This window comes from Crocodylus porosus, unplaced genomic scaffold (genome assembly GCF_001723895.1).
Source record: "Crocodylus porosus isolate Cpor-Errol unplaced genomic scaffold, CroPor_comp1, whole genome shotgun sequence".
In the NCBI taxonomy this organism is placed as follows: Eukaryota; Metazoa; Chordata; order Crocodylia; family Crocodylidae; genus Crocodylus; species Crocodylus porosus.
Genome location: NW_017728886.1, coordinates 2,894,288 through 2,919,048, shown reverse-complemented (window position 1 = coordinate 2,919,048; position 24,761 = coordinate 2,894,288). Strand labels below are relative to the sequence as shown.

Sequence of the window (24,761 nt, the reverse complement as noted above, 5' to 3'; positions counted from 1 at the left end):
CTTTAAAGCACAGCTGGAAGGCACTTGAATAACTCCTATGGTGAAGGTGGTAAAGCAGAGTGCCAGTCAGATCCATTTAGCTCTGCTTGTTACAGAAAACAAAGCATTTGCTCCTCTGTTGCACCTTTGTTGCTGCTCTTCTTTTGCTGCTTGATGCTCTGTGATTTCAAAAGGCATTTTTAATGAAGAGCTCCTTTACAGTTTGCAATAATTTAATGCACAGCTCAGTGCCTGGAGTGTTAATGAGAGAGTCAGCGGTGCAGCTGGGTTTCCAGCCCTGGGCTGAAGTGGACCTGGCAAGAATTGAAAGATGCTGTCAATGTGTCAACCTCAATATCAGTGTTGGGAAGAGAAAGGGAATGACTGCCGAGACCCCGGTGCTCTTTAGAGTGAAAACAGAGTCTTATTACAGCCCTGGCAGGAAGAATTCCTGCAAATCATGAAAAAATGGGGTTGGAATAGTTTTCTCAGGCCATCCAGTCTCCACCCCTGTGGTTGGCAACACTACTGGAAATACCTGATTTTTAAAGAGATTTAAACAGAAATGATCAGGAGGTCAGCAGAAAGGAAGTGCCTGCCTGGAAGCAGCGGGGTGCTGCTTAGTCTTGCTCCTGAAGCAATAAACCCTGTCCCCTGGCTCTTGCTTTAGGGGATCGTCAAGGCACCACTTCAGCTAGGGTCATGAGCGTGGGGCCAGGGGTGTTCTCAGAGCATCCTTACTGCTGTATTTCTGGGGTGGACGTGTTAAACCTGCTGTAGCTCACACTGGTTTGCACACCTGTATGAGAGATGTTGGAGCGGACAGATGACAGCTATCCCAACAGGCACTATTATAGGTGGCAGGGAGTCTGTCTGCGTTGGCCATAAGGCTTGCTCTGTGATTAAAATGAGTGGAAAGCACTGATTAAACTAATGGAGTCTTTCTAGGCTGGGGGAAGAGGGGGGTAGATATTGTAGAAGTCATACTGGTTTAAGAGGGGGTAGATATTGTAGAAGTCATACTGGTTTAAGAGGTACTCTCTCTAGGGGCCGACTGGCAAACAGTGTGGGGAAGCTTGTAGTAGTATCTCTTCTTCTGTATTTATTTCCTTGGGTAAAATCAGGACGTCCTGGTAGCTCTCACCTAAATTAACCCCGTGGGAAAATTAAAAAGCACAGTACTGCCTCTTTCGTTACTAGGACCTAATGCTGTCTGGGGGTGTATATACGCACAAAGAACTCCCATGGGGATAAACAGGACCTGGTTGCCCCGTCAAGGACCCGCAATGGCCTTCTGGCCATGCTTTTAGTTCTAGGACATATTTCAATATGCTGATTTAATCTTAGCCCTTCAACGGGGCTGTCGTAATCTGAGGGTGAGACGTGCTATTTGACAATGAATACATTAAAGGGATGGAATAAGCAGGACACAGGCCAATAATGCACACGAGGCGGTGACGACAGAACTGGAAACAATGGACTTCAGTTGCAGGATGGAAAAATTAAGGTCAAAAGCCAGGATTTTCCACCAGAAATCTTACCTATGGGATTCCAGATAATAGAAAAGCTTAAGGACTCTTTTCACCGGGGCTTGTGGGTCACCTCCGTTGTTTTCTCTCGTTTCCAATATCACTGTTGTGCCTCAAGGTACAGAGCTGCCCAAAAACCTTTGGTTTTGGAGGCAGCAATGAGATCCTGATGAATTCCCCCTAAACTCTGGGTCTTTAGCCAAAATCTGTGATCTAGCAGTTACCAGACAAAGCAGATCCTTGCCGTGCTGAGCATTTTGAGTCCAAGGTGAGGCTGAAACCCAAAGACCTCCTGATGAATGAGGATTAAAACTATGTGGTTACATTTGGCTACCGTGAATGCATTTTTAGGGAGAAATTCCCCAGCATTATAAATTGGCAGTTTTGTGGATTCCACATCGACTCTGAAGGTCTGCAATAGTGAAAATTGGGCCCACTGATCCTAATTCCCAAGAAAGGGTAAGTCCTATGTTCCAGTGACTGGTGAATCTACAAGCCAAGTGCTGATTTATCTGAAGCATCACTATAATGCTCATTTCTTTATTAGGAGTAAGATTTGTGGCCCACCTAAGTGAAGTTGCAAAGATACGTTAGCATATCTTCTATCTTAATTGTCTCAGACAGCATTGATCGACCCAATTTGATTCTGATTCTAATCAGTCAAATTGGCCAGATAGGATGCATTTGGTCAAACAAGCAGACCAGCCCAACAGTCTCACCGGTGCTGTACGATGCACATGAAAAAAGGAGGCCAGGACTTACGAGTATTGGCTGGTTTCATTGCGTCCGACATCTGGGGAATGCAGCTTCTGGACGAGGATACGGATAATGCAAATGAAGAGGATGAAGTTCACCTAGCGTGGAGGGAAGAAAGGAAAGGGAAAAGGACTGTAAATTCCCACAATCCCTCTCTGCAGGGGAAAGAACCAGATGTTAGAGGGGATTCCATTCACTGCAATGATTTGGTCAAGGAGCGAGCTGCTGTTAAAAAGCCATGAGCGGAGAACCCCACTGTGAGCACAGGGTTAAACCAAGACAGGATGGCAGCAATCTTGGGCCTGACATCAGCCTTCTTGGGACTTTGTGACATACATCCCAAGTATGATGATGTCAAACCCATAGAGCACAGCTCTGCACGACGTCCTCCTGCGCGGGGGCGCCGTCGGCGGGGCAGGAAAGGAGCCTTTGGGTTAGCTGAGAGATGGTAGCTGGTGACAGAAGACCCACTGCCGGGCATGTCCAAGGCTGAGGACAGTGCAGCGAGTCAGAAAGTATATGAAGCGGTGTCTGGTAGAAAGGTAACTGGGATTCTAATCTATACCACAGGGCATGCTTTCTTCACATACGTGCTGGCTAGCTTGGTCAACAGGCCATAAACCTGGTTGGTGCCCTGTTCTACAAGGCTAGACCAGGCTATTCCTTGGATATCAAAATAATAGTTAGGCCTTAGGCAGCGCCCTCCATCCAAGGACCTCATCTCCTTCGAGGTAGCCAAGCCACCTTAGCCCCATTCTTTAGATGGGGAAAACTAAGGCATAGAGCTGGAGGCATAAGTTGCCCAATACCATATAGCAGGCATCAAGACCAGCCCTCAGCATGCCCTGACTTCCAGACTAGTGCCCTTTTCACTGAACCATGCTGCTACTTCTTGCCACCGTTGAGGAGGTGAAACACAGTAGGGAAGACCTGCAAGGCTTGGAACAGTCTGAGTATAAGCCCCTCTTGCTTTAACCTAAATGAAAGTCCAATTGATTCTTCTTTTTATGGATTCAGAGATCCAAAGGGTAAAATGGACCACTGCAATATCTGGGCTGATCTCCTGCACAATGCAGGTCACTTGATTTTACATTCATCCCAATCTCTTGTGGATAAACTAGAGTCCTTATCTCCTAGCTAGACATCTACTCGGGCTTTAAAAGCTCTACGGGATGCAGAATTTACCATACCGCTTGGTTAAGCTGTTGCAGTAGCTAAGTGCCCTTCTCTCTCCATGCTGCTCATCACAATTTCTGTCCAAATTTATTTGCCTACAAAAATAATGACTTGCCTCAGACTGGGAGGAAAGGGAAAAATTATCAAGCGAGCATATACATCTACACATAGAAAGCCCACTCTAATCAGTGTGTGAGCATGTAGTAAGTGAATCTAAGATCTGAGTTACTTCCTAAGCTGCTTTGTGGCTTAAAACGCTGCCTGAGTCAATTTAGGAGGGCTGAGAATGAAGAAGAAAAGTTTGATGCGAGTGGAAAGTGCTTAGGTAGATGGATGGCGGTGACAGGATGGGTGACAACTTGTGACTGATTTTTGCAATGGGTACTGAATAAAATCAGTATGAACAGATGGGGCTTGTTTGGTGCTGAGAAAAAACACTTGAAGGTTTTAAAAAAAACCCAAAATCTCACCCCCCTCCCATCCAGGGAAACAGGGTGTATTTCTTCTGATAAGATTGATATTGAGAAATGGAAAATCTCATTTGCAGTTTTTTTCTGTAATGTATTTTGATGGGTGTCAGGCTCAGGATTTCATTTCAGTGTAGCTAGATTAATAAAACAAGAAGGGATTATTAAAAGCAGGGGTGTTGATGCAGGTGGGGCTGCTTTGTGAACAGCATAATGATAAGTCTGTGACACAATCAGAACTGATGCAGAAGACCGATCTCATTTTGTACATCTCTTCATTTCTTTTGCTTTGCTTTGCCTTCCCTCCCCGAGTTCAGTTGTCCTGGGTTTGAGGAAAATCAAAGCAAAAATGGACTAAGTTCATTTGATTTTGTGAATCAGGTCCTGGCTCACAAAATATGAAGGCAAATGGAGAAACTGTATGGACTTCAATAGGGATCAAATGAATAGGGCTCTTCAGAAATGCCCTAGGGTTGCCTGGTTATCTTTAAACGCCATTGAAGGAGCTAGAAGTCAAGACTCCCAATGATTTCAATGGGAATTAAACTGAGGTCCTCAAGAAATGGCCCTTGAAACCCAAAGCAGGAATCTGATTTCCTCCTAGACTCTACTAGGTGATGCAAAATGCTAGCTCAAAGTGATCATTTTTGTTATCAAATCTTATAGGCATCTTCCACCAGAGAAGCTTTACAAACCTTAAGATGAGCCTGGGCTGAGGTCTGTATGTGAAACAAGAAAAAAAATGGTAAAGGGAAGCCCTGCGTCCAAGAGAAAATGAGAATGGTTATGGGAGAAATGTACAGAAGAGGTGAAAAATGAGGGGTCTGATAGAAAGCACAGAGGTGGGATCAGGGTCAATCTGTTGGGGCAGACAACCTGCTTCCAACATCTCTTCGTCATCATGTATTTTGAGAGGAAGCTTCTTCATTACAAGTGTGGGCCATGTGTGCATGCATCAATGATCCAGCTGTTAAGCAGACAGGCAGATTGCTCTACGTATTGCTGGGAATTAATTTGTTCTGAATAGCGCGTGTCCTTCTTTCTCAGAGTAGGGGTAACATGCATTGAATGGGCCACGATACCTCTTTCTCTGGGATTCAGTTCCACCAGTTTTGCCGTACAGCTTTCTCCCTCTGCTTTATTAAAGGATTTTGTTTTTACATTTCCATCCATCACTGTATGAGCTGGCTGCAATCCCTTTCATAGGACCATACAAATATAGGGGGGCCAGAAGGGTGCAGACTACATCTAATTCAGCCCCTTACAGGGTCTTGTCTGTCTAAAGCATCCCAGTCAAATATTTGTCTCACCTGCACTTCAAACCCTTCAGTGAAAGCCTTCCTTCTCTCAGATGGCCCACCTGCTGCAGGTCTGAGAAAGGTGCAACAAACCGTGGGAGAACAGGCTGCTAAGGAAAATTACTGTTTAACCCCCATTAGTCAGAGATTGGCTTATGGCCCAGAGGCAACTGACCCTCATCAGCAAGGCACCAGGTACAGGCTGCTGTCTAATCAGCCTTTTTTCTCCACTGTGTTTAGAGAGCGCCCATGTATGCATCCCCCGGGCAAAGAGATTTCAATAAAGAAGGCTTTGCAGCCAGCAGAGATTGCTGATACTTTACCAAAATAGAAAACAGAATAGGAGTTTTGATGATCCACCAGTATCCGGAGCTGACCATGTTCTCCCAACACCTGGAAGCAAACAAATGCAAATCAGCCCCAAAGAGCAGAGCCAGGACATGACGCGGTAATACAACAAATGCCTGCGATTTGTGAAGCTACCAGTTTAGCAGATGCAAGGCTTCCTGGATAGGATGTGCGTTCAGCAAAGTCAAGTATCAGCCCACAAAATCCTTGCTCAATGGAGTTGACGACAAAACTTCCCTTACCTTCAGCAGAGCCAAGACTCATCCCTATGTCTTGTGACATAGGTTCTTGACAATGGCATTTAAAATTTTTTTTGTGTGGAAAAATTAGGATTTACAACACCTTTTCAATACTTGAACAGAGGAAAATGCTGCCTTTCCCTAGTTTTGAATAGCTGTTTGAGTTTGGCTAGGATTTCAGGGAAGAAAAATTTCAACATTTTGCCCTCACTTTTTTACAGCTCTGCTTTTTTTTAAAATAAGCACATTGTTTATACGAAGAGAGGACACGTCTATAGTAGAGAGCAGGGCTGTCCAAATCCTTTGGGTTGGTGAGCTGGATCTGGGCCTGGATGCTACTCGTGGGATGCACAACCCACGTCTGGTGGCAGGACAAGTGATGATGGTGTTCGCTCCTGTATGCTGACCACACACCTACCACTGCTCCTGCCTCTGAAAGTGTCCCCAACAGGATTTTCAACGTGGAGATTAGGAGTTGGGGTGACCAGCACTCATGGGGTTAAAACCATTACCACTTGCCCCACAACCGCTGAAAGGTGGCCTCAATGGGGAGCTATACCTGTAAATGCTAATTGCCAAGGGCATTAACCCCCCTGGGTGCTGGCTCCATCAGTCCATCATCTCCAGCAGTCATGAGGATTACCACTGCCGCCACTGCTTGCTTTGAATTTTTAGCCCCATGGTCGACCATGGTTGAACCACTTAGACAGCTCCGATACAGAGTATGCTTGGAAGAAAGCCACCTTGATTCTTGATTTCTAAGTCCATCTGCTCACCACTCTTGTATCTGGTAGCAATTAAATATTTACTGACGGATTCACGTTATTACATCTCTTTATAGGTTTATTTAGGGAAGCTTAACAAATGGGCATACCTGGCTGATTGAAGGAAGCTGCCTTATTTTCTCACCAAATGTTTGCCACTGTAAGCAGAAGCCCTAAAATCCCAGAGTGGTTCATCAGATGCCCAACAGGCAGTCGCTGTTCTGCAAATCCCAACCAACCTGCCTCTCAAAGCTTAGGTGCGTGGATAGTAAAGCCAGAAAGGACTTTTATGATTGTGGTTGTGAGTCATCTGCTATTGTGCCTGGAAGGCTGAAGTTTTTATTCGATGCCCGAATGGTTACACTGGGCTTGCGAGGCACAGCTCTGAAACCTTGATTTGGCAGTAGGATCATTCTTGGTAATGACTTCACAGCTTCCCTAATGCAGAAGCCTGCAAAGACATACTCTACAAGCCACTCTACTAAAGATGCCAACAGAGGGATGATATTAATAGGAGCATCTAGGTTGGGTAATCAGGGTTGCCAAATAGGATCTAGATTTGTTAAGTTCCCAACAACCTTGGGCGCATTTGTAGTTGTTAATGATGCTTCGGGCAAAACACGAGTTCAGTTGAGCTTGTGTCTAATACTAAAAGCAAATCTCCTGGAGGGTCAAACTCATGTGAACTTCAACTGGAGACATTTTTAAACAGCTTTGAACTGACCCTGGAGAGGTCCCACAATTCTGACCCACTTTAGGAGAATGCACAGGACCAGGACAACTGCATAAAGGGCCTGTTATACAAATATAAAGAGTATGAACTGCTTAAAGGGCCTGTTATACAAATATAAGGAGTGTACTATTCCAACTAGGGGGGCATTGGCATAAGCTAGCCAGTGAACCGTGTTGTTCATACAGTTTCGGGCAAAATAGATTTTAAGGCCAAAGAGAGAAAAGAATGTGAATAGAGGATAATCATCAGCAGCAGCATCACTTTTCCTCTTCCAAGTGCTTCAGAACTAATAGCTGATTAATATTCATAATGTCCATATATGATAGGGACTCTTTATCATAGTCAGAAATGAGAGAGAAAGCTTAGGGGACCAGTTCAAGATCACCAGGGCACACAATGGCAGGCTAAAAGAGTGCCTGGCATCTAATTCTTTGAGGAGGCCAAGAAAGGGTCAAAGAGGATCGGCACAAAGCAGCGTAGACAACTCCCTCCCAAATGCATGGCTATGGGCAAGCAGCAGTATCTAGAGCTTGTCCTTTCAGGGAACTTTGTGAGGTGTAAGATAGGATCTGGATTTATAGTGTGCTAATTGCCCACGTGGACACACACACATGCCATGTACACTACGTAGGCCCCCAGGAAGTTAGTGAGGAGTAGCTTGGACACCTCCTGGGTTAGATTCTCCTTCACATTTATGGGCCCAAGTGCAGTCCTTGGATCCTGTTTGCATCTTTGTGCTCTGCTCATTCTGTGCCTGTGCGGATGGGGAAATGCACAGTGAGGGTACTATGCACATTGCAGATCCATCCCCCACAGTGGCATCTTTGGTCAGGTGTAACCTTCAGTTAGCCTGCTGTGGATTCAGCCCAAGGATTGAATGGGAAGATAGCTGGCTCATGCTAACAGAGCTCCCCTGGGTATATTGGTAGGAAAGCAGAAGGACATGAGAAGGTACTCAAGGTGATGCCAGCTGTACAATGCACAAGACAGGAAGGGAGGAACAAACTCTCTGATACCAAAATAGCAGTAATAAGGATACTCACTTCCTAGAAGCCATCATTACTTGAATGAGCTTCAATGATTCAAGTACTTGAAGCTGAGGGGTTTCAAGTACTTGAAGTGGAAGGGCTGGGTTAGGAGACTAGAAAGCATTTCCCGCTCTCCTTCCATTTGGGATTAATGGCTGTAGTTTTCTGCAGAGTAAATGCCACACCCCAAAAAACAAGTGTGACTGCTACTGGCTCTTACAGGAGTGCCACAACCCTTTTGTGGGAAAGAATTTGATCTAATGGGACAAATGCATCTAAAAATTAGCACTAGTAATGTCAATAAAGCTAGCAACCGTGTTGTGCCAGGAATATATTTGTCTAACACATTCATTAAGAACTTCCATTTTTGAAGCACCTTTTGAAGCATACAAGGCTGCCTAAACCTGTTAGGAGCATTAACTGAGTGTGGACTACTTCCCCAATACCCTGGAAGTTAGATTAATATTATTGGCTTTGTGACCAGAAGGAGAAAGTAAGCTACAGGGATGATGAGTGACTCTCCTAAGCTCATAGAGAAATCTGGGCAGCAGAGTCCTGCCCTCTTTTCAATCCTAGTCCTGTGCTTGAAAAAAAAGATAATTCTTTTCCACATTTAAGCACGCATTGTTTAAATTGTGTCATTTTTTTAGCATGGTTATACTTTCATCGCTGCCCATAGATGCTAAAACAAGAGCTGCATTTTTTCCAAGACATTCCCCAATTCCTTCTTATTAAGAAGAGCTTGGGCTTGTCTGTTGAGAAGGATACATTTTCCTTCCACATGTCTGAAATAGGAAGAAGTGAAGGTGAACCCATAGGCTTACCTTTCGTCATTATAGTGAATCTGGGTGACAGTCCAAGCTGTGATGAACAACGTGGGGGCACCTGTCAGAAGAAGAGTAATATTAATGGCATGGCTGCTTCTTTCAACCCCTTTCAGGACCTATCTGCATCTTACAAGCAACTCTCATGCTATTGTGATGTTAATGCCTGATATAGCAATGGCACCAGACTTCAATGCTCATCTGTTAGATCTTCAAACAAACGCCTGGGTGCTCTCTCTCTCAAGCTTTCACTCTTGTATATGGAAACAACAAAAAACTTCCTCATTGTCTCTTTCCAGATCCCTTCTTAAATCTCTCTTCATCTGTGATACCTCTAAGACCTTCAGCAATGGTTAGGCCATTATGCAACAATGGTGCATCAGACCATTGCCTGACAGGGTGAACATACTGTCTTCCTACCCCTGTCCATCTATCTATATAGACAGAGCCCTCCAGCCATATATTTCCTGTCTTACATGGCTTCTTTTGGGTAGGAACCCTCTTCTTGTTTAAAGCACTTAACACTATGGTCTATGTCTCGATGCTGCTTTAGTACAAAAGAGGGATAACAGTGGCAACAATTCTGGAAGCATACGCCAGGACGTCACTATTCATTTGAGCATCCTTCCAGACCCAGGTGTCTCTGCCTCCTTCATTTGATATTTTTGCTTCCTGATACATAATAAGATGAATGTTGGAAGTTAGTTCAAGTATCTCAACTGGCTAACATGCTGGTGTTAGTACTTTAGCAGGGTTATGGATGTATCAGTTAAAGTTACATGTTTAACAGAGGTATTAGCATTGCCTATAAAACACTATTAGAACAGAGCGATGAAACACGTAGAAACCAATGCCCCTACTCGTACCCGACATAGAACCGAATTGCTGGATCGAGCCTATCTGAGTTTCTTTTACTTGCCCAAGCAATCTATAGATCTATTCTATCGGGGGGGGGGGGGTGTGTGCGTGCATGCGTGCGTGCGTGCGTGCGTGTGTTATTCACATGAATAAGGGCCGAAGATATATATCTGTATCTATCTATTATTCACATGAATAAGGGCCAAAGGACTATTCCCTAAATGTAACATAAGGACTGATGAAAACTGCTCATTCTTCCAATTCTATTATTAAAGCCCATCTTTGAGGTTGTTGTTATTCAAAACGAGACCTCTAACATCTTCTCCCTCCCACAGCATTCAGATAAAAGCAATATTAGGTCCAACGGATCATTTAGAAAGCATCTAATTGGACTGATTCAGTCCGAAACCAGGTTTGTTCACATCGTGCCTTGCCTCCTTACAATACAAAAAAGGGTCCCTATTCCACACTGTGAAGAGGAGTGCAACTCGCATTGGTTTTGATAGAAATTACAATTAAGGTAAGTAATTAATCCCCTACTGGTACAGGATTGTTCCCTCCAGTACATACTTCTGTATGGGACACAATGGTATTCTGCACTTTTCCCAGCAAGACTTTTCCCCAGCCTAATTATTACCCCAACCCAGCTATTGAAAACAGAAGCCAATTTTACTCTCTGACATATATGCCCTGGAGCCAGCAGTTTTGAAGGGGAAAGAAGTACCCTGCTTTTTCTATAAGAGAAAGGAGAAAAATGACTTCTGGCAGAATTCATCTACATAAATTAGCATTTCATCCCAGTGCTGTTCGGTACAATACTTTATGTTGTGTTCTTTGGGGTTTGTATGCGTTTAGAAATGACATGCAATGCAGCATATGAATGGATGTATAAAAGGATAGAAGAAAAATTGTAGAGTGTTTTAGATGAGGGAAAATGATCATCTGGAGGAAAGAGGCAGTGGACTCTGATTGGACAAGAGCAAGAAATCTGCTGGAGAGGTCTAGGTTTTTTTCTTTCTGGGTTCTCCACCTACAGTACTGATCCTTCATGGAGCTGACTTTTTAGCACTACCTCTGAGAGCTGCAGAAATGCTAGAGCCCTTTAAAAAAAAAATCTAGACTTGATCTGGCAACTGCGGATGGAAGCACAACCTGGCCATACAGACTTCCCTGGGCTGCCTATCTGACTGCCTTGTATCCAAGTGGATTCATGCGAGATGGGTCAGGGCTGTTTCACCAAGAAGAGCTCTGAGCCCTCTACAGGCAGCGTAGCCCCTATAAAAGTCTGCAGGGGTGGTTGTACCTTCAGGCTCTAGTTTTGGCTGACTTCATTTCACTATGCAGACAGCCATTTATTCTGGTTTCTCCAATGAGGTGTGTTACTGGCTTTTTATTTCCAAGTTTTCTTGAGTGCAGGTGCTGGAAGGACAAAACACTTTTACAGGTGACCACTCATCCCTAGACCAGGTGGTTTACATTTGAAATCCATAAGCCCAAGGAGAAGATACGGTTGCAGCCAACCATTTATAATTGATTCTAAAAAACCCCTAGATATTGTCACCAGTGGCCCTCATGCCACTAATACACCAGCAGAAGGGTCACATACAAACAACTCCTCTGTCCTCTTCAATGCTACACATTGGCTGCATCTACATGTTCATTAATGCACTTTTGCTAATGCGCATTAAATTTAGTACTTCCATTGTAAGGTACCAGAAAAAGGTGCATTAGCTTATTTCAGTGCGCGTTAGTGAAAGTGCACATTTTTTGGGATGAGTTAATGCACATTAAAATAGGTTAATGCACATTAAAGTGCACTTGTAGACATGCCAACTGAGATGCCTCCGGGTCACCCTGAGTCTGTGCTCCTATCATTCACTGTCAAGGAGATGCATACCCCAGCCAATCAGGATGTACCACCAAAAGTACTTCCTCTCTGAAAAGAAGGAGATGACCAGGAGGGTATGCAGGTACAAGCTTTCCACCAGCAGCCAGAAGAAGTTGGCCATGATGCAGTACTGAAAGAAAACCACAGCGGCCTTGCAGCCAATCTGAAAGAGAAGACATGAATAGCAGTGAGCTGAAGGAGTGGGTTTCAGTTATAAGAGCAAATACACTGATTTCCTGTTAATGCTCACCTTGTAACAAGCCCTGTACCTGTATTCCTCAGGGCCTACCCTGTCCACTTGATTGCACAGCCATGCTACGTCAGAAAAAAGAATGGGACTTCTCTCCTCATATTTGTACCCCAAGAGGCCAGGCTGGTAGATTTGGGCACTTTTACCCATTACTCCCCACCCTGGAGCAGATCACTGAGGAGTGGGCTCTTGCTTTTCTCACAACACCTTTGCTCACAACCCTGAACCGCATGGGGAGGGAAGTAGAGTTTTTGCTTCTGTGGACCAGAATGACCTATATGAGCTCATGAAGCAAAGAGAGGGTGAGGGCTACTCCATTCACAGTCTAAAGTCAGCTCTAAGAAAATGAACCTGGAAGACTATGCCCAGTTTTGGGCCCCTACCACCCAGTGGATGTGCCAGAAAGGAGAGGTTTGGCTATGCAGGGTAAAAACAGCGAGGAGGATGGAAAGTCTGCACTAGGTGAAATAGGAACAAGATGATGATTCTCCCTTTTAGAACAGAGATGAGTAAGAAGGGCTGTGATAGACGTTTCTAAAATAATGAATGATATAAAGGGGAGAGCTATGGCGAATAGAGGCTTTATCGATGGCTTTGCTAAATAGTGGCTTTACCCCATCACAACACTCAACAAGGAGATGCTCAATCAAACTGAAAAGCATGAAATCGGACACTGAAAAGGGGACTATTATTTCCACACACAATGGACAAATAGCCAGAGTAACTCATGGTCATTTGATTTCACTGAGGCAAAGAAATTAGGTGTTTTTTGGGCAATGAGAACAGCTATTTGAGACAGGGAAAAGAAATATATGAGATATTTACACCCCTATTCAGAGAGCAGGTCATCTAGTAACAGTCTGGGATCAGGAAATAATTGCCCGAAGAGGCAGGTCTGTTGCCACTTACTCTGAAGCACCAAGTACTGGTGACTGTTGGAATGGACATACCCAACTACATCAAGCATTGGCCTGTTGTGACTAGATACTATCCAAAGTGTTCAGTGGAGTCTAGTGAGGTTAAACTTGCAAGGATCTGGTCTTTGGTCTTCTTCCTCCCTCCTTTTCAAGCAAGAGCTATAACTGGGCTGTTTTCCTTTCACTAGATACAGTGCAATCAAGTAAAATCAATACACGTGTGGAGATCAAAGTTGTCCTTGCTGATCCCTACTCGTTAACTCAAGCCCCCTAAAATCCACCCCTGCATCACATGCGGGATCCTTCTGCACTCCTGCAAAACACAGTTTGTATGCATGCTGGCTCTCCCCCTCTCCTGGGAGCCAGATGGCATGAGCAGTATCTTGCTGCAGGGCAGCACAGAGGTAAGCAGGCAAGTGACAGTGCAGCTAATTCCTGGGGATGGGAAGACAATGTGGAGCTGAGCTGACAAGGCACCACAGACGGCAACCGAATCCCTGGTCAGATCTTGAACAGCTGTTCCCTTCTCTGCACTATCGCAGCACACCTGGCCAGTTGGCACCCTGCTGGTGCACATGCTGCAGCTGAAACAAAGGCCTGAGCCCTACCTCTGAGTAGTAAGTAGGGAATATGGGATAGTGAACGAAGAAGGATTTGACCCTAGTCCGGCAGCTGAAATATAGGCAGCACCCTGGGGGCTCCAGGTAATGCAGGGATGTATTTTGATGCTGGCTAGCCCCAGCACATGGCACCAAAACCCACTCTGTTTCTTGTGCTTTGACCTCAGTGCATCCTCTTGGCAGACCACTGCTTTAATCTGTGCCCCATGCCTGAGCTTTCTTCTCTTGGAGCATGTAAGCAGTAATATCAGGTGCCGAACACAACGAGAAACTGGACTGGCTTGAAGAGGGCATGCAGGGTGGTTTGAAGAGAGGGCCGTACAGTGACGTTGCTAATACGCCACACTTTAGTACTTCCAAAAGTACTTTGGAAGCACTAAAGCATGGCGCAGTAAGTGCCTGTATTGTGCTGTGCATGTGGCGGACGGTTAGATTTTACCATGATGTTGCTGTAGTGGCATGCTATAATGGGGGAGCGTGCTGCTATGGTGACAGAGCTGCCAATCACGTGCAGACCCACGATTGCTACGTTGCTGTAGCATGCCATATGGCGACATAGCGTGTCACTACGTCACCATAGGATGATGTGTAGACACACCCTTTATGGCCAACGGGGACACTCACATTGCCAACGGAGGGGGAATTTCAGCAGATGTACACATCCCAGATCCAGCGTGGGGGTCCCTGTGGGCTATATAAGTCTGCCTGGCTCCCCAAGACCCACCTGAGCACCTAGCAAATGGAGAAGCCCATGTCACCGCTCGCTCCGGCATGTCTACACGTGCTGCTATCGTACCTCTGACTCCTCTGTAGATCTCCTGGAAGTGTTTTTGCCTCTGGAGGGAATCTCTAAGATCTTAATGGTTAGCTCTGCTCCCACAAACTCTTCTCCTCCCAGTTGTGTGAAGCCTGGGGTCCTTCTTGTGGGGATCTGCTAACGAGTCATCTGCACCCTCTTGGCATTGGCCTGGATACTTTTGTGATAGGTGTGAGCCTGAATCCAACCAGGGGACTAGTCGCTCTTTTGGGAGTTTGATCTCTCAATCTGACAGCAGCCTCTAAAATGCTGCAGTGATGTTTAGGGCATGCTGTACCATTCAAAGACCAGGAAGGGAGTGTCTTGCTCTTTTTAGAAGTCTCTGGATGTGGCCTGCAGAGGTGGGATCAATCACAGAGCTCTGCCCAGATGACTGCTGTGGGAGTGCTCTTCCTTCACTACATCACGAGAAAAGGACCAAGACAGGGCTCACCCAGGTACTCCATCTGGCCATGGGACTAGAAAGGGAGTAGGGATTGCCCAACATCCCAGTGGCTCCAGAGCTGAAAGAAGGTCCTGTCCTCACAGCCCTGACTGGCAGGGAGACAAGCAGAGCAACTAGGCAGAGGTATGGCAGGAGGTCCCTCAGGAGGTAGTATGGGAGCATGCAATGCAAGCATGCAATGGGTAGAGTATGAGGTCTGAGCTGGGGAAAAGCCTACCCAATGCATTTGATCCCATGGGTTTGCATTGCATGATCTGTAAAAATTAGCCAGAGTGAAAGGGGAGATGCTTACAGTCCATGCCTGAGCTTGCATGGGGGTTAAACAGGATGTGGTGAGCAGCTGTTTTGTTTCAGAAAGGGGCCAGCCAAAAGCTGTACCAGAAATGTCTCACACCAAGCAGCCTACATTGAACAGGGGAGTAGCTGTGGTGACGGATACAGATGACAGTGTGACAGGAAGGGGGGGAAGTGACTTCTGAATGAATTCCTGCCAGCTGAAGATAATAGAAAAGGTCTACCCTTACAGAAGAAAGGACTTCCCCCCCACACTGCCTTGGAGATGAGGCCTCGAGAAGAGGGAAGAGAACGGTGATTTCTTTGGAAACTGGCTTGCTTTGATCTGCATAGGAATGAGAGCACAGTTCAAAGACCTCCCCAGCTACCCTGGCTTCCTTCCTCCACTGTTTTGGACTTGATGTTCTGCCTAGGGGCAGTCTGCCTGGACTTCCAAACGGAGCGTGGGTGCCTCATCTCCCTTTCCTATTGATCAGCTCTCTTCCACCCCCAGAGCAGCTGTTTTAGCTCTGGACAGTACAAGCACTGTTTGCATAAGGTACTGAGCGGCTGGTAGGAATTGCACCATAGCCTGCTGGCAGAAGCATGTTCTTCAGTTTAATTGCAAACCCCACAGTGAGTTACAGGTAGAAGGTGAACGCAGTTCAGGGCGGTGTGTAGAAAAGGATTTCCTACAGGACAAGTGAGGGACAGCTCGCATTTCCTATCCACCCACACCACTGAAACTCTCATCGAGGCTCCCACCACCTCGTCTTGATTGCTGCAACATCCTTTTCTCACCCTTTAACATACTTTCTTCATAACATTGTAATTAGGTGAGGCACGTCCACTTCCCTGTGGAAGAGAAGGAAATAAAGTTTGGGTGTATCCCAGCTTCAAAACTTCTAAACTGGCACTAGAAATGACAAGAACTTCTACTCAGGGGCTGGAACTGATGAGGATTGAGGTCTCTATACTCTCTTTTTAATGAGCTGATAAATACCCACCGGAGGATACTTTTTAGCAATGGTACCAGAGATGGTAGGTCCATTTTGCCTGAGGCTGTGATATCCTTGGGTTTGATTCTTTTCAGTGCCTTGCACCATAGGCAGATCTTCACACCCCAGCAAGGTGCTGTCATTTTGGTTAGGGAGCATTTTGATTAGGTGTAAACTGCTCTACAAGGCAACACAGAATCAGGCATCCAATCTTCAAGGCAGTGCTCTTGCTTTGCTTGCAGCATCCAATACACTCTGGGTGTGGATGCATGAAGGCATGGAGTGCTTTCAAGAGAGGGACTGCTTCAAAAGGGCAGCAGCTGATCTACTCTAATTGTTCTATGTCGGGGAGTTGAGAACAATTCAGATGCAGCAAACCTGCTCTAACTTCAGCACTCCTTCCCCCAGGGTTAAAGTGGGAGTGGGCTTCGGTTGTGAGTCCACACCCTCTCAGACACAGGTGCCCTTGAGGACATGCAAACTGGCAAAAAGAAGGGCCTTTAAGGAAAGCGACTGTACAGAAAAGTCATTGGTCTGTGTTGAAAGGAAAGGGGATTTTTCGTGCGCTCGTGGAGCTGAATACTTGAAGCAATGCTGGCCATGAGAAGGGCAGGATGAATACGCTTCAGAAAAGGTGGGGAGGGGACTCAAAAGAGGGACAAAGAGATAGATCCACCACTGTTGTGACTTCTCATTTCTGTCGCTGGAGATATGGCACATTACTTTAGGTACTGGTTGGCACTGGCAGCAAACCGATGGCCAAACTTACACCTGGTGTAAGCAGGAGCCATTCTGAGTGGGCTCAGCTGGAATGTAGTACAGGGCATTTAAGCACTGGTCACCTGAGTGAAACACATGCCCGGTCTATCAGATGGCAGTAAAAGTGCATTTGAGACAACACCATGGGAGGGCATTTTAGAAGGAGGCAGGTGAAGGGGCGTGCAGAAGAGATGAGGAAACACTACCAAGCTAGTCCAGACCAGCAAGGGGCACTATTAGTCTTTCCCAAGTCAGGCGGATGAATGGATCGCCTCACCCTCCCACCCCCATGCCCTACAGTTGCTTTTTTAAACTGGATTTTATTTAAAAGCTTTATTCTTGAGATTTGACAGCTGATCCTCTTGCCTGGCTATCCCTGGAAAATGAGGCCTGGCAACAGGCAAAGCAAGCCTGGGGGTTGCTGTAACGGAGCTCTCCAGAAGTAGGCAAACAGTTAACCTGCTCTTTTTTTTCCGGCATGACTGCAAATGCAAGCTAGTTTGCAGAGTGCTGCCAGAAGCAATCAGGTAAGTATGGTGAGGGGTGGGGAAGAGGGGTGGGGAGAAGAAATGCTGCCTTTCTCTGAATCTAGGGGCTGACTCAGCAGACACTTGCCATTCTGTAATTACAGATGCTGAACAAAGGAGGGTCATTAGGGAGGAGCTGATGCCCTTTTCCTCTGAAATTTCAGAGTTCCTGCAGGGCAGGTCTCTGCTGCAAAGCTGCCCCCCAAAAGTGAACTGAGGCCAGGTGGAAGAGTGGTGTGATTCACACCTTTTCTCAGACCACACTGCCTTTCACCTGACAAGCCATCCTGTGGGACAAGCTAAGTGCCATCGATGCTGCCAGCTTCTGGAACAAACCTGATCAGTCAGCAAAGCTGTGATGGACAATTCAGGTGCAAAGCTCCAGAGGGAAAGAAAAAAGATTAAAAGGCGGATTTAGTTGACAAACTGCTAGGAAATGGGAAGAAAAGACATCCTTGCCAGTGGGTACTGTAATTAATTCTTAATGAATGCTGCTAGTATACACCAGGGAGTGCAGAGAAGAAGTGGTAGACCTGGGCTGAAATTTCATGCATTTGTTTTTCCATTTTAAGTATTTTGTTTGGATCTAGTTCTGTTTAAAGGTACAGCAAACAAGCCACCTATCCTCAGGTCTCTGCTGTACTGCATCTTATACAAATTCTTGAGTTGCTTTAATGTAGCAGGGACACATTTAGGGTTTTACTGACACTGTTTTATTGTCACCCCTAACCATTTGGGGGATCCCCATGGCCCCCCACTGCCCCGCACTGTGTGTGGGGGGCTCTGCCATGAGTGCCCAGTGGCCCCAATTGCCACTTCTGCAGCTGGTGACTGTGGGTTTTTTTTTTTTTTTTAAAGTGCCAGGAGGCTGGGGCCAGGTGGGGGATGGGGCTGGGCAAGGAAGCCATGGGGGCTTCTCCTAGGGCTCCCCTGCCTGTGCCTGCTTCTGCCCTCGCAGGGGGAGCCACAGGGGCTATGCCCTGCTGCTTCTTGCCCAGCCGGCGTGGGAGGTGCGCGATGCAGGTGTGGCTTGCTCCAGGTGGCATCAGGGCATAGCCCCCACTTCCAGCACTGCTGCGGTCACATCAGTGCTGGGAGTGGGGGCTCTGCCTTGTTGCCACTTGTCAGCCAGTGCAGGGGGTGCAGGATGCGGGCACGGCAGTGCTGGAAGCGGGGACTCTGCCCTGTTGCTGCTTGCTTCTTTCTGCCTAGAAAGAGCTGCGTCTGCATCCTGCCTCCCACACCCTGGCTGGGCAAGTGGCGGCCCAGCACTGTTGCGCCCACATCCTGCACCCCCCCACCCCAGGTAACGTGCCCCTTGCCCTGGCTAGGCAGCTTGTTCCAGTCCCAGCCCCAATCCCTCCCCTCCCCTCCCCCAACCCCAGCAGACTTACCAGCAGGAGGCAGCTGTCAGCTGCTGGTTTAGTCCATGGCCAAATCTCTGAATCGACTGAATCTTTTCCAAATCGATTCCGATGCTTTTACTTGGTCTCCTGATTCGATTTGGATTCAGAGATTCAGTCCCCGACTAGGGCCAAATCTCCTCCAAATCGAATCAGCTACTGAAGCTTCGCACAGCCCTACAGAGGATGTCTCTGAAGCGGGGCTGGGTACAGGGCATGGGCTGCGTGGGTCTCTGTTACCAGGATTTTGAGAGTGAAGTTACACATTATACTTAGATCATACTAAGAATGCTTAAAATGTGAGCATCAGCACATTAAAGCTCATTAACTCATGCTACATGCCCTCTGAGCATCTCAAAGCTCGCTATTTCAGGCAAGGGTTAACTTTGGGCTGTGCCACCCAGCTCTTGTTAAGGTAACTTCAGTCTGCTCCACAGAGATAAATGTTGCTATCTGCAGCCCTTCAGCATTCCTGGCTGCACTTCTCCCAGCACCCCTGACACCCAGAGCAGAATACAGCCCAGATGTCCTTTTGGCCAGGCCTCTGCTCACCAGCCCTTTAGTGGCAAGTCAGATCTGTGCAGGCCAGAAATGGTATTAAACCTTAATGTGCGACTGCTCAAAGCATGTTCAGACTTTAACACCACTTCCCATTCCACAGATTTAGCATGGTCTAAGTGTAACACATAACTTCACCCTGACTCTCCAGCCCACTCCCCTCACCCTCTTTTCTCTCCCTGTCATGGATCAAAAAGGGAGAGGGGACTGGGGATGAAGGCTCTAGCATTAGGGCTGTGCGAGGCTTCGGACAGAGCTTCAGATCCAGAGAAGCTTTGGACACTTCAGGGTCCAAAGCAGCACATCCGGGTCGAAGTGCTAGCCACGTTCGGCTTCTGAAGAGCTTTGGAGCCACCTTGGAGATCCGGCAATAGGGTATAATGGGGAAACAATAAAATATCTATAACTTTGTTGTTTTTTGTCCGATTTGGATGAAAATTGCAGGGATGGTAGCAGTGTGCTGATTCCTCATTACACCCTATGGCCGGATCTCCAAGGCGGCTCCGAAGCTTTGGAGCCACTTCGGCCTGATCGAGGCAGAAACCCGGTCCAAAGCTCTGGATCAGATCGCAGCCATCCAAAGTGGCTGGATCCGAAGACGGATTGGATCGCTGCTGACTCGCACAGGCCTATCTAGCACTCAGCAGGCCTCAAGTGTTGGAGCATCCTGCCCTCTTGTATGTGCATGTGTATGGGTGGGGGGGTCTGGAAGCAGCTTTAGGGTGCTGTCCTGTCCCCGATGAAGCAGCTGCTCATTCTGCAGACTTTCCACCCTGCTCCCTCTCCATCACCCCCACCCCTGCACACATAACAGGAACTGAAATACTTCAAAACAGTTCCTTATTTAAACAAATGCTATCTTGGAGTGCTTCAGCTGCTTTTGTAATATTTTAAAGGGTCTGCACATTTGTCCACACCCGAACAGTGCTGAAAGAACTGGAGAGCTGTTTTGTCTGTAGGATTTCCACGTGCAGTAAAGTCTCACTGTTTTATCCTCCTGTCTGGTTAATCTATAATATTGATAAAGCACCAAGCACTGTGTAATTGAAGCTATAGCTGTCCAGTGCTGTCTTTGGATAGGTGATGCAGCTTCCCCTGACTTCAGTGAGAGGCACATCACCATATCAGCTCGTAATCAGGCGTCAAATAAAGAGGTGTTTCTCTTAATAGGATGATTCTCTCTGCTTTGGTCTGTTGTGGGGCTTTTTGAGTGATACACTTATGGGGAATGTAGATTTTGGCTACGATTTCACTGCCTCTGATGAGGAAAGGCTGGTGGGAAGAGATCAGTCCTCTTTTATGTTCTATCAGACTTCCTACAAGAAAGTGTTCCTCTTCTGGGCATCCTTCACTGAGAAGAAGCTCTCCTTCCCAACTCAGTTTCTCTTGGTATGATCCTGGCTCATGCAGAGGAAATATAATCTTCCCACATCTCCTCTAGCATTGTAGCTGGCTCCTAAACCACCATCCAACACAGTCATTCTCAACCAGGGTGCCACAGTGTGCTTTTAAATCCTTTTAAGTGTGCTGTGGGGTGCCACGCAATATTGCCACAGTTAGGTGTGCAAACACCTGCGTATGATTCATAACATAAATTGAGAGATTTCAAATAGGAATCCAGGGCTGTTTATAGATGTACTCTGGGAGGTGTGTGCGTGTATACGCGCGCGTGTGTGTGGGTGCTTTAATTAATGGTGGTGGGGCACTTTGAACTAAAGATCGTCAAATTTAAAGTGCCCCACCACCATGTTTCAGCGTAGGGACGCTGATACACATGACGCTGGAGTCTGCTGGAGTGCAGTAATTACCACGCTCCAGCAGACTCCATTAATCGAGTCTGCTGTGATGCGCTGTAATTACAGTGTGTCAAAGCAGCCTCCCTGCACGTGTATAGGAGCGCCAAGGTGTCAAAACCCTTCTGATCTGCTGTGGTCTTTCTGAGTACTTTGTAACAGAAGACTTGCTCTATTCTTTTTCTGTAGTAACAAAATGAGTGAAAGCTAAGAGCTGGCATTTTCCAGTGGGTGTCTTGAGTCTAATGAAAGGTGCCTTGAGTCTAAATAGGTGGAGGACCATCGACTTGGCACAAGATGTGTGTCTGTGTCTGGGGTGGGGAGGTAACAAGGGCAAGAACTCTTTGCGCTCAGGTGGGGGATGTCATCTGGGAGACTATTACCAGCTCCCAGGTGTCAGAGCAGCTCTCTTTTGTAAATCTAGGGTGCACCATAACAGCGAGATTGGGATGGATTTCCAGGAGAGATTGCTCATTTCCAGCCTGGCTCTCCTTTGAAAAGGGGGCATAAGAAAGTCCTTTTTTTTTTTTTTTAATCATTGCAGTCTCAGGCCATCTGCCTTGTCAAGGAGGAGTTTGAGCTTGTCAGTCCTTCAGCATCTGTTTTGGAAGCAGCAAAATCCCTTGAAAGTGAGTGCTCCTGCAGTAGCAGTGGGAGATGTCTGAGCAATGAATGAATGTTTCTGAAAGCACAGATTTGCTCTCTCTGGCTATTGCCACGGTGGGCTGGTTGTCTATTCTCATTACAGCAGAAGCAAGCGTGGCCTCTGCAGTTCAATCTGGGCCCACTGATGGCAAACTCCCTTGACCTTGATGGGGCCAAGGTGTCACTCCAGGGCCCTGCCCATTCAGAATCTCGTATCTCCATAGACAACACAAATTAAAAATGCAAACAAACCAGACACTGCTGGTAAACGCTCATCTTTTCATTTTGGCTCTTCTTGCTTATTGCAGCTAAACTCTGTATTCAAGTGGGTTAGAAAGGACATTAAAATCCATCACTATTTTAATTTCCACTGTCCTACAGTAAAAGAGAATCTGGGTCCAAAGACTGGAACAGCAAACAGTGGATGAAGGAATCCATGGGTATCAGTTTTACTTACTGATGTCCTCAAAACTACTGATTGAAGAAAAGCAACTTCTGAATTATGTGAGTTTTGGGCTGAATATTTGGAGCTCCTCTGTTTAAGTTCCTGATAGATGTAATGCTGACCTTCTTCAGTGGCTTGACCAGCAATCATTTTGTCTCTACCATGAGGAAATCAGTCACATCATAGGTTTTAGGTCTTAAACCAGTGAGGACTCTACTTGGTTCTCAGCAACTGACCCTTCATCTCTCACTGTTTACTCCGCATCTATTCAGCCGCAGGTATGGTGCATTAGAGATGGGGTTGAGCAAGTGAGCTCCAGTTCAGGCTTATGTTTGGGACCATCTTTAACTCTGAGGGAGAGATTTGCTATCCCTCGAGGATATGGCACTGTTTTTACAAAGATGAGCTCTGAGATGGATCTGTAAACACATGTGCAGACACGGAGGTCACATGGAACAAAATCCTGCCCTCTTCTACATGCATGTGTAGGGGTGGGGAGTCTGGAAGCGACCTTAGGGTGCTGTCCTGTCCCTGATGAAGTCAGTTCAACAGCAATTTTCCCACTGGCTTCATTTGTAAGATGCTTGGGGCCACAGACTGCTCATATACAGGTTTATTGTTTTGGCAGCAGGCCTGCCTAAACACATCCCCAGGGCCCCTTATGCAACCTTGGCCTTTCTTTTTGGTTTAACCCTACTAATATCAGCTGAAAGAATTTAAATGTCAAGACATTTGCAAGGCCATCTCTATTAATACAAGGGTTACATCCGACAACCTGGTGCAACTTCTCATATTACGAGCTTCCAACATGTAAAACAAGGTCAGGATTGCACCCCCACCAGCTGTTTAGTAGCAGAACTCTATCCATGTCGGTGGAGTGATACCAGTGTACACCAGCTAGGAGACTATTTTTCCCGGTGTCCTTACTTTGGGCCCAATTTCCTGCTTTACATTGGTGTGACTATCTGTTGACTTATCAGAATGAATTATTTCTGATGCACGCCCATGTGGGAATGATGCACAAAAAATATTTAACTTCCATCCATTTCAGAAGGAGTTGACTCCTCAGAGATCGATCCTGAACCATCCTTAAGGATCAGAGCCTTTAGATTTGGAAAGCTTTGAATACTGGTTTAGATGTCTCCTACAGTCACATGAGTATGTCCAAAATGGTAACCAGAGCGGAATGGTCCTTCAGCTAATTACATAGAGACAAGAGTAAAAATTGAAATAAAAAAGGAGAGTGCTCTCTTGAACAGCTTGAATAGGGATATTTATCCTCCTTAATTTGTTATTGGTGCTAATCAACTACATAATTATGATGGGGCTTGTAGCATCTTCATTTCTGTCAAGTGAAAGATAATCAACAGAACAGAAAACTCTCAGAATTCATGTCTCTACTTTCCAGGAGAGACAAGGATGTTGAGCTATTAATTAACTCTTTCTAGTCCTGGTAGAATTAGACCTCTTGGCACAATATCAGGAAAAATCCAAGGCTGGGGTTCTAATGGGAAGATAGTCAGGGACTTTATAAGAATTATGGAAATTGAGGGCTGGAAGGGACCTCAGGAAGTCACATCTAGTCCAACCCCCTGCTCAAAGCAGAACCAGCCCCAACTACATCGCCCCAGCCAAAGCTTTGTCTAGCTGGCTCTTAAAAAACATCCAAGAATGGAGAGTCCACTTCTTGGTAGAACCTGGTCCAGTGCTTTGCTACCCTCCTTGTGATAAAGTTTTTCCTAATATCCAACTTGAACTTCCCTTGCTGCAACCTGAGACCTCCAAGGATGCAGATTCCACCACCTCTCTGGGTATCCTGTTCCAGTGCTTACCCAGACAGTATGAGAGTCCTTACTTTTCCATTGCTCGTGTCTCTCCCCTTTGCCATTGATTATTTACCATATTTTAATGTGTAGGGGCACACTTGGCAGTCTGTATGCTGCTGTTCTAGGTCCTGTACACACACTTACTAAAACGAAGTCACAGGCTCTCACAATGAGCATAGCACTTTGTTGCCTGTGTTTCAACCCGTGCTTCTGCTCTGGACTAAAGAAGCAGCAAAGGGGAAAAGAAATCAGAAGGATCAGAATATTTTCTTTTCTTTTACAATCAGGCATCCTTACCCAGTGAGATCCAGCCTGCCTGGAGATAAGTAGGGGGATATGTAGCGCTGGATATGTAGTGCTGCCCAGGAAGCACACTACAGGGATGTGACAGAGGGCCTTCTCAGGGCTGATTGTTTCTATGCCCTGCCCACCAACCGCCCACCTTCCCGCTGGCCACACCTTGTTAATTAATTGGAGATCTTAATTAGGCAGGAGGCTGCCCATTTTCTTGCCCTGATGCTAGGGAGTGCTATCCGCAGCTCTGAATCTCCCCTACACCGCAGCCCATGCCTCGCAGATGGCATCCAGCTGATGTTAA

At 46.3% G+C, this 24,761-nt stretch overlaps 1 protein-coding gene across 1 annotated transcript in view; it reads right to left on the bottom strand.

The window, feature by feature from the left end:
• LOC109314775 (vasoactive intestinal polypeptide receptor-like) overlaps nt 1-24,761 on the bottom strand; it is a 54,406-nt gene that overhangs the window by 6,356 nt on the left and 23,289 nt on the right. The window contains exons 5-8 of the mRNA XM_019542501.1: nt 11,897-12,050; nt 9,142-9,202; nt 5,529-5,598; nt 2,271-2,362 (exon numbers count right to left, since the gene is read on the bottom strand). Of these exons, the coding sequence (XP_019398046.1) occupies nt 2,271-2,362; nt 5,529-5,598; nt 9,142-9,202; nt 11,897-12,050 (377 nt within the window). The remainder of the gene's footprint in view (nt 1-2,270; nt 2,363-5,528; nt 5,599-9,141; nt 9,203-11,896; nt 12,051-24,761) is intronic.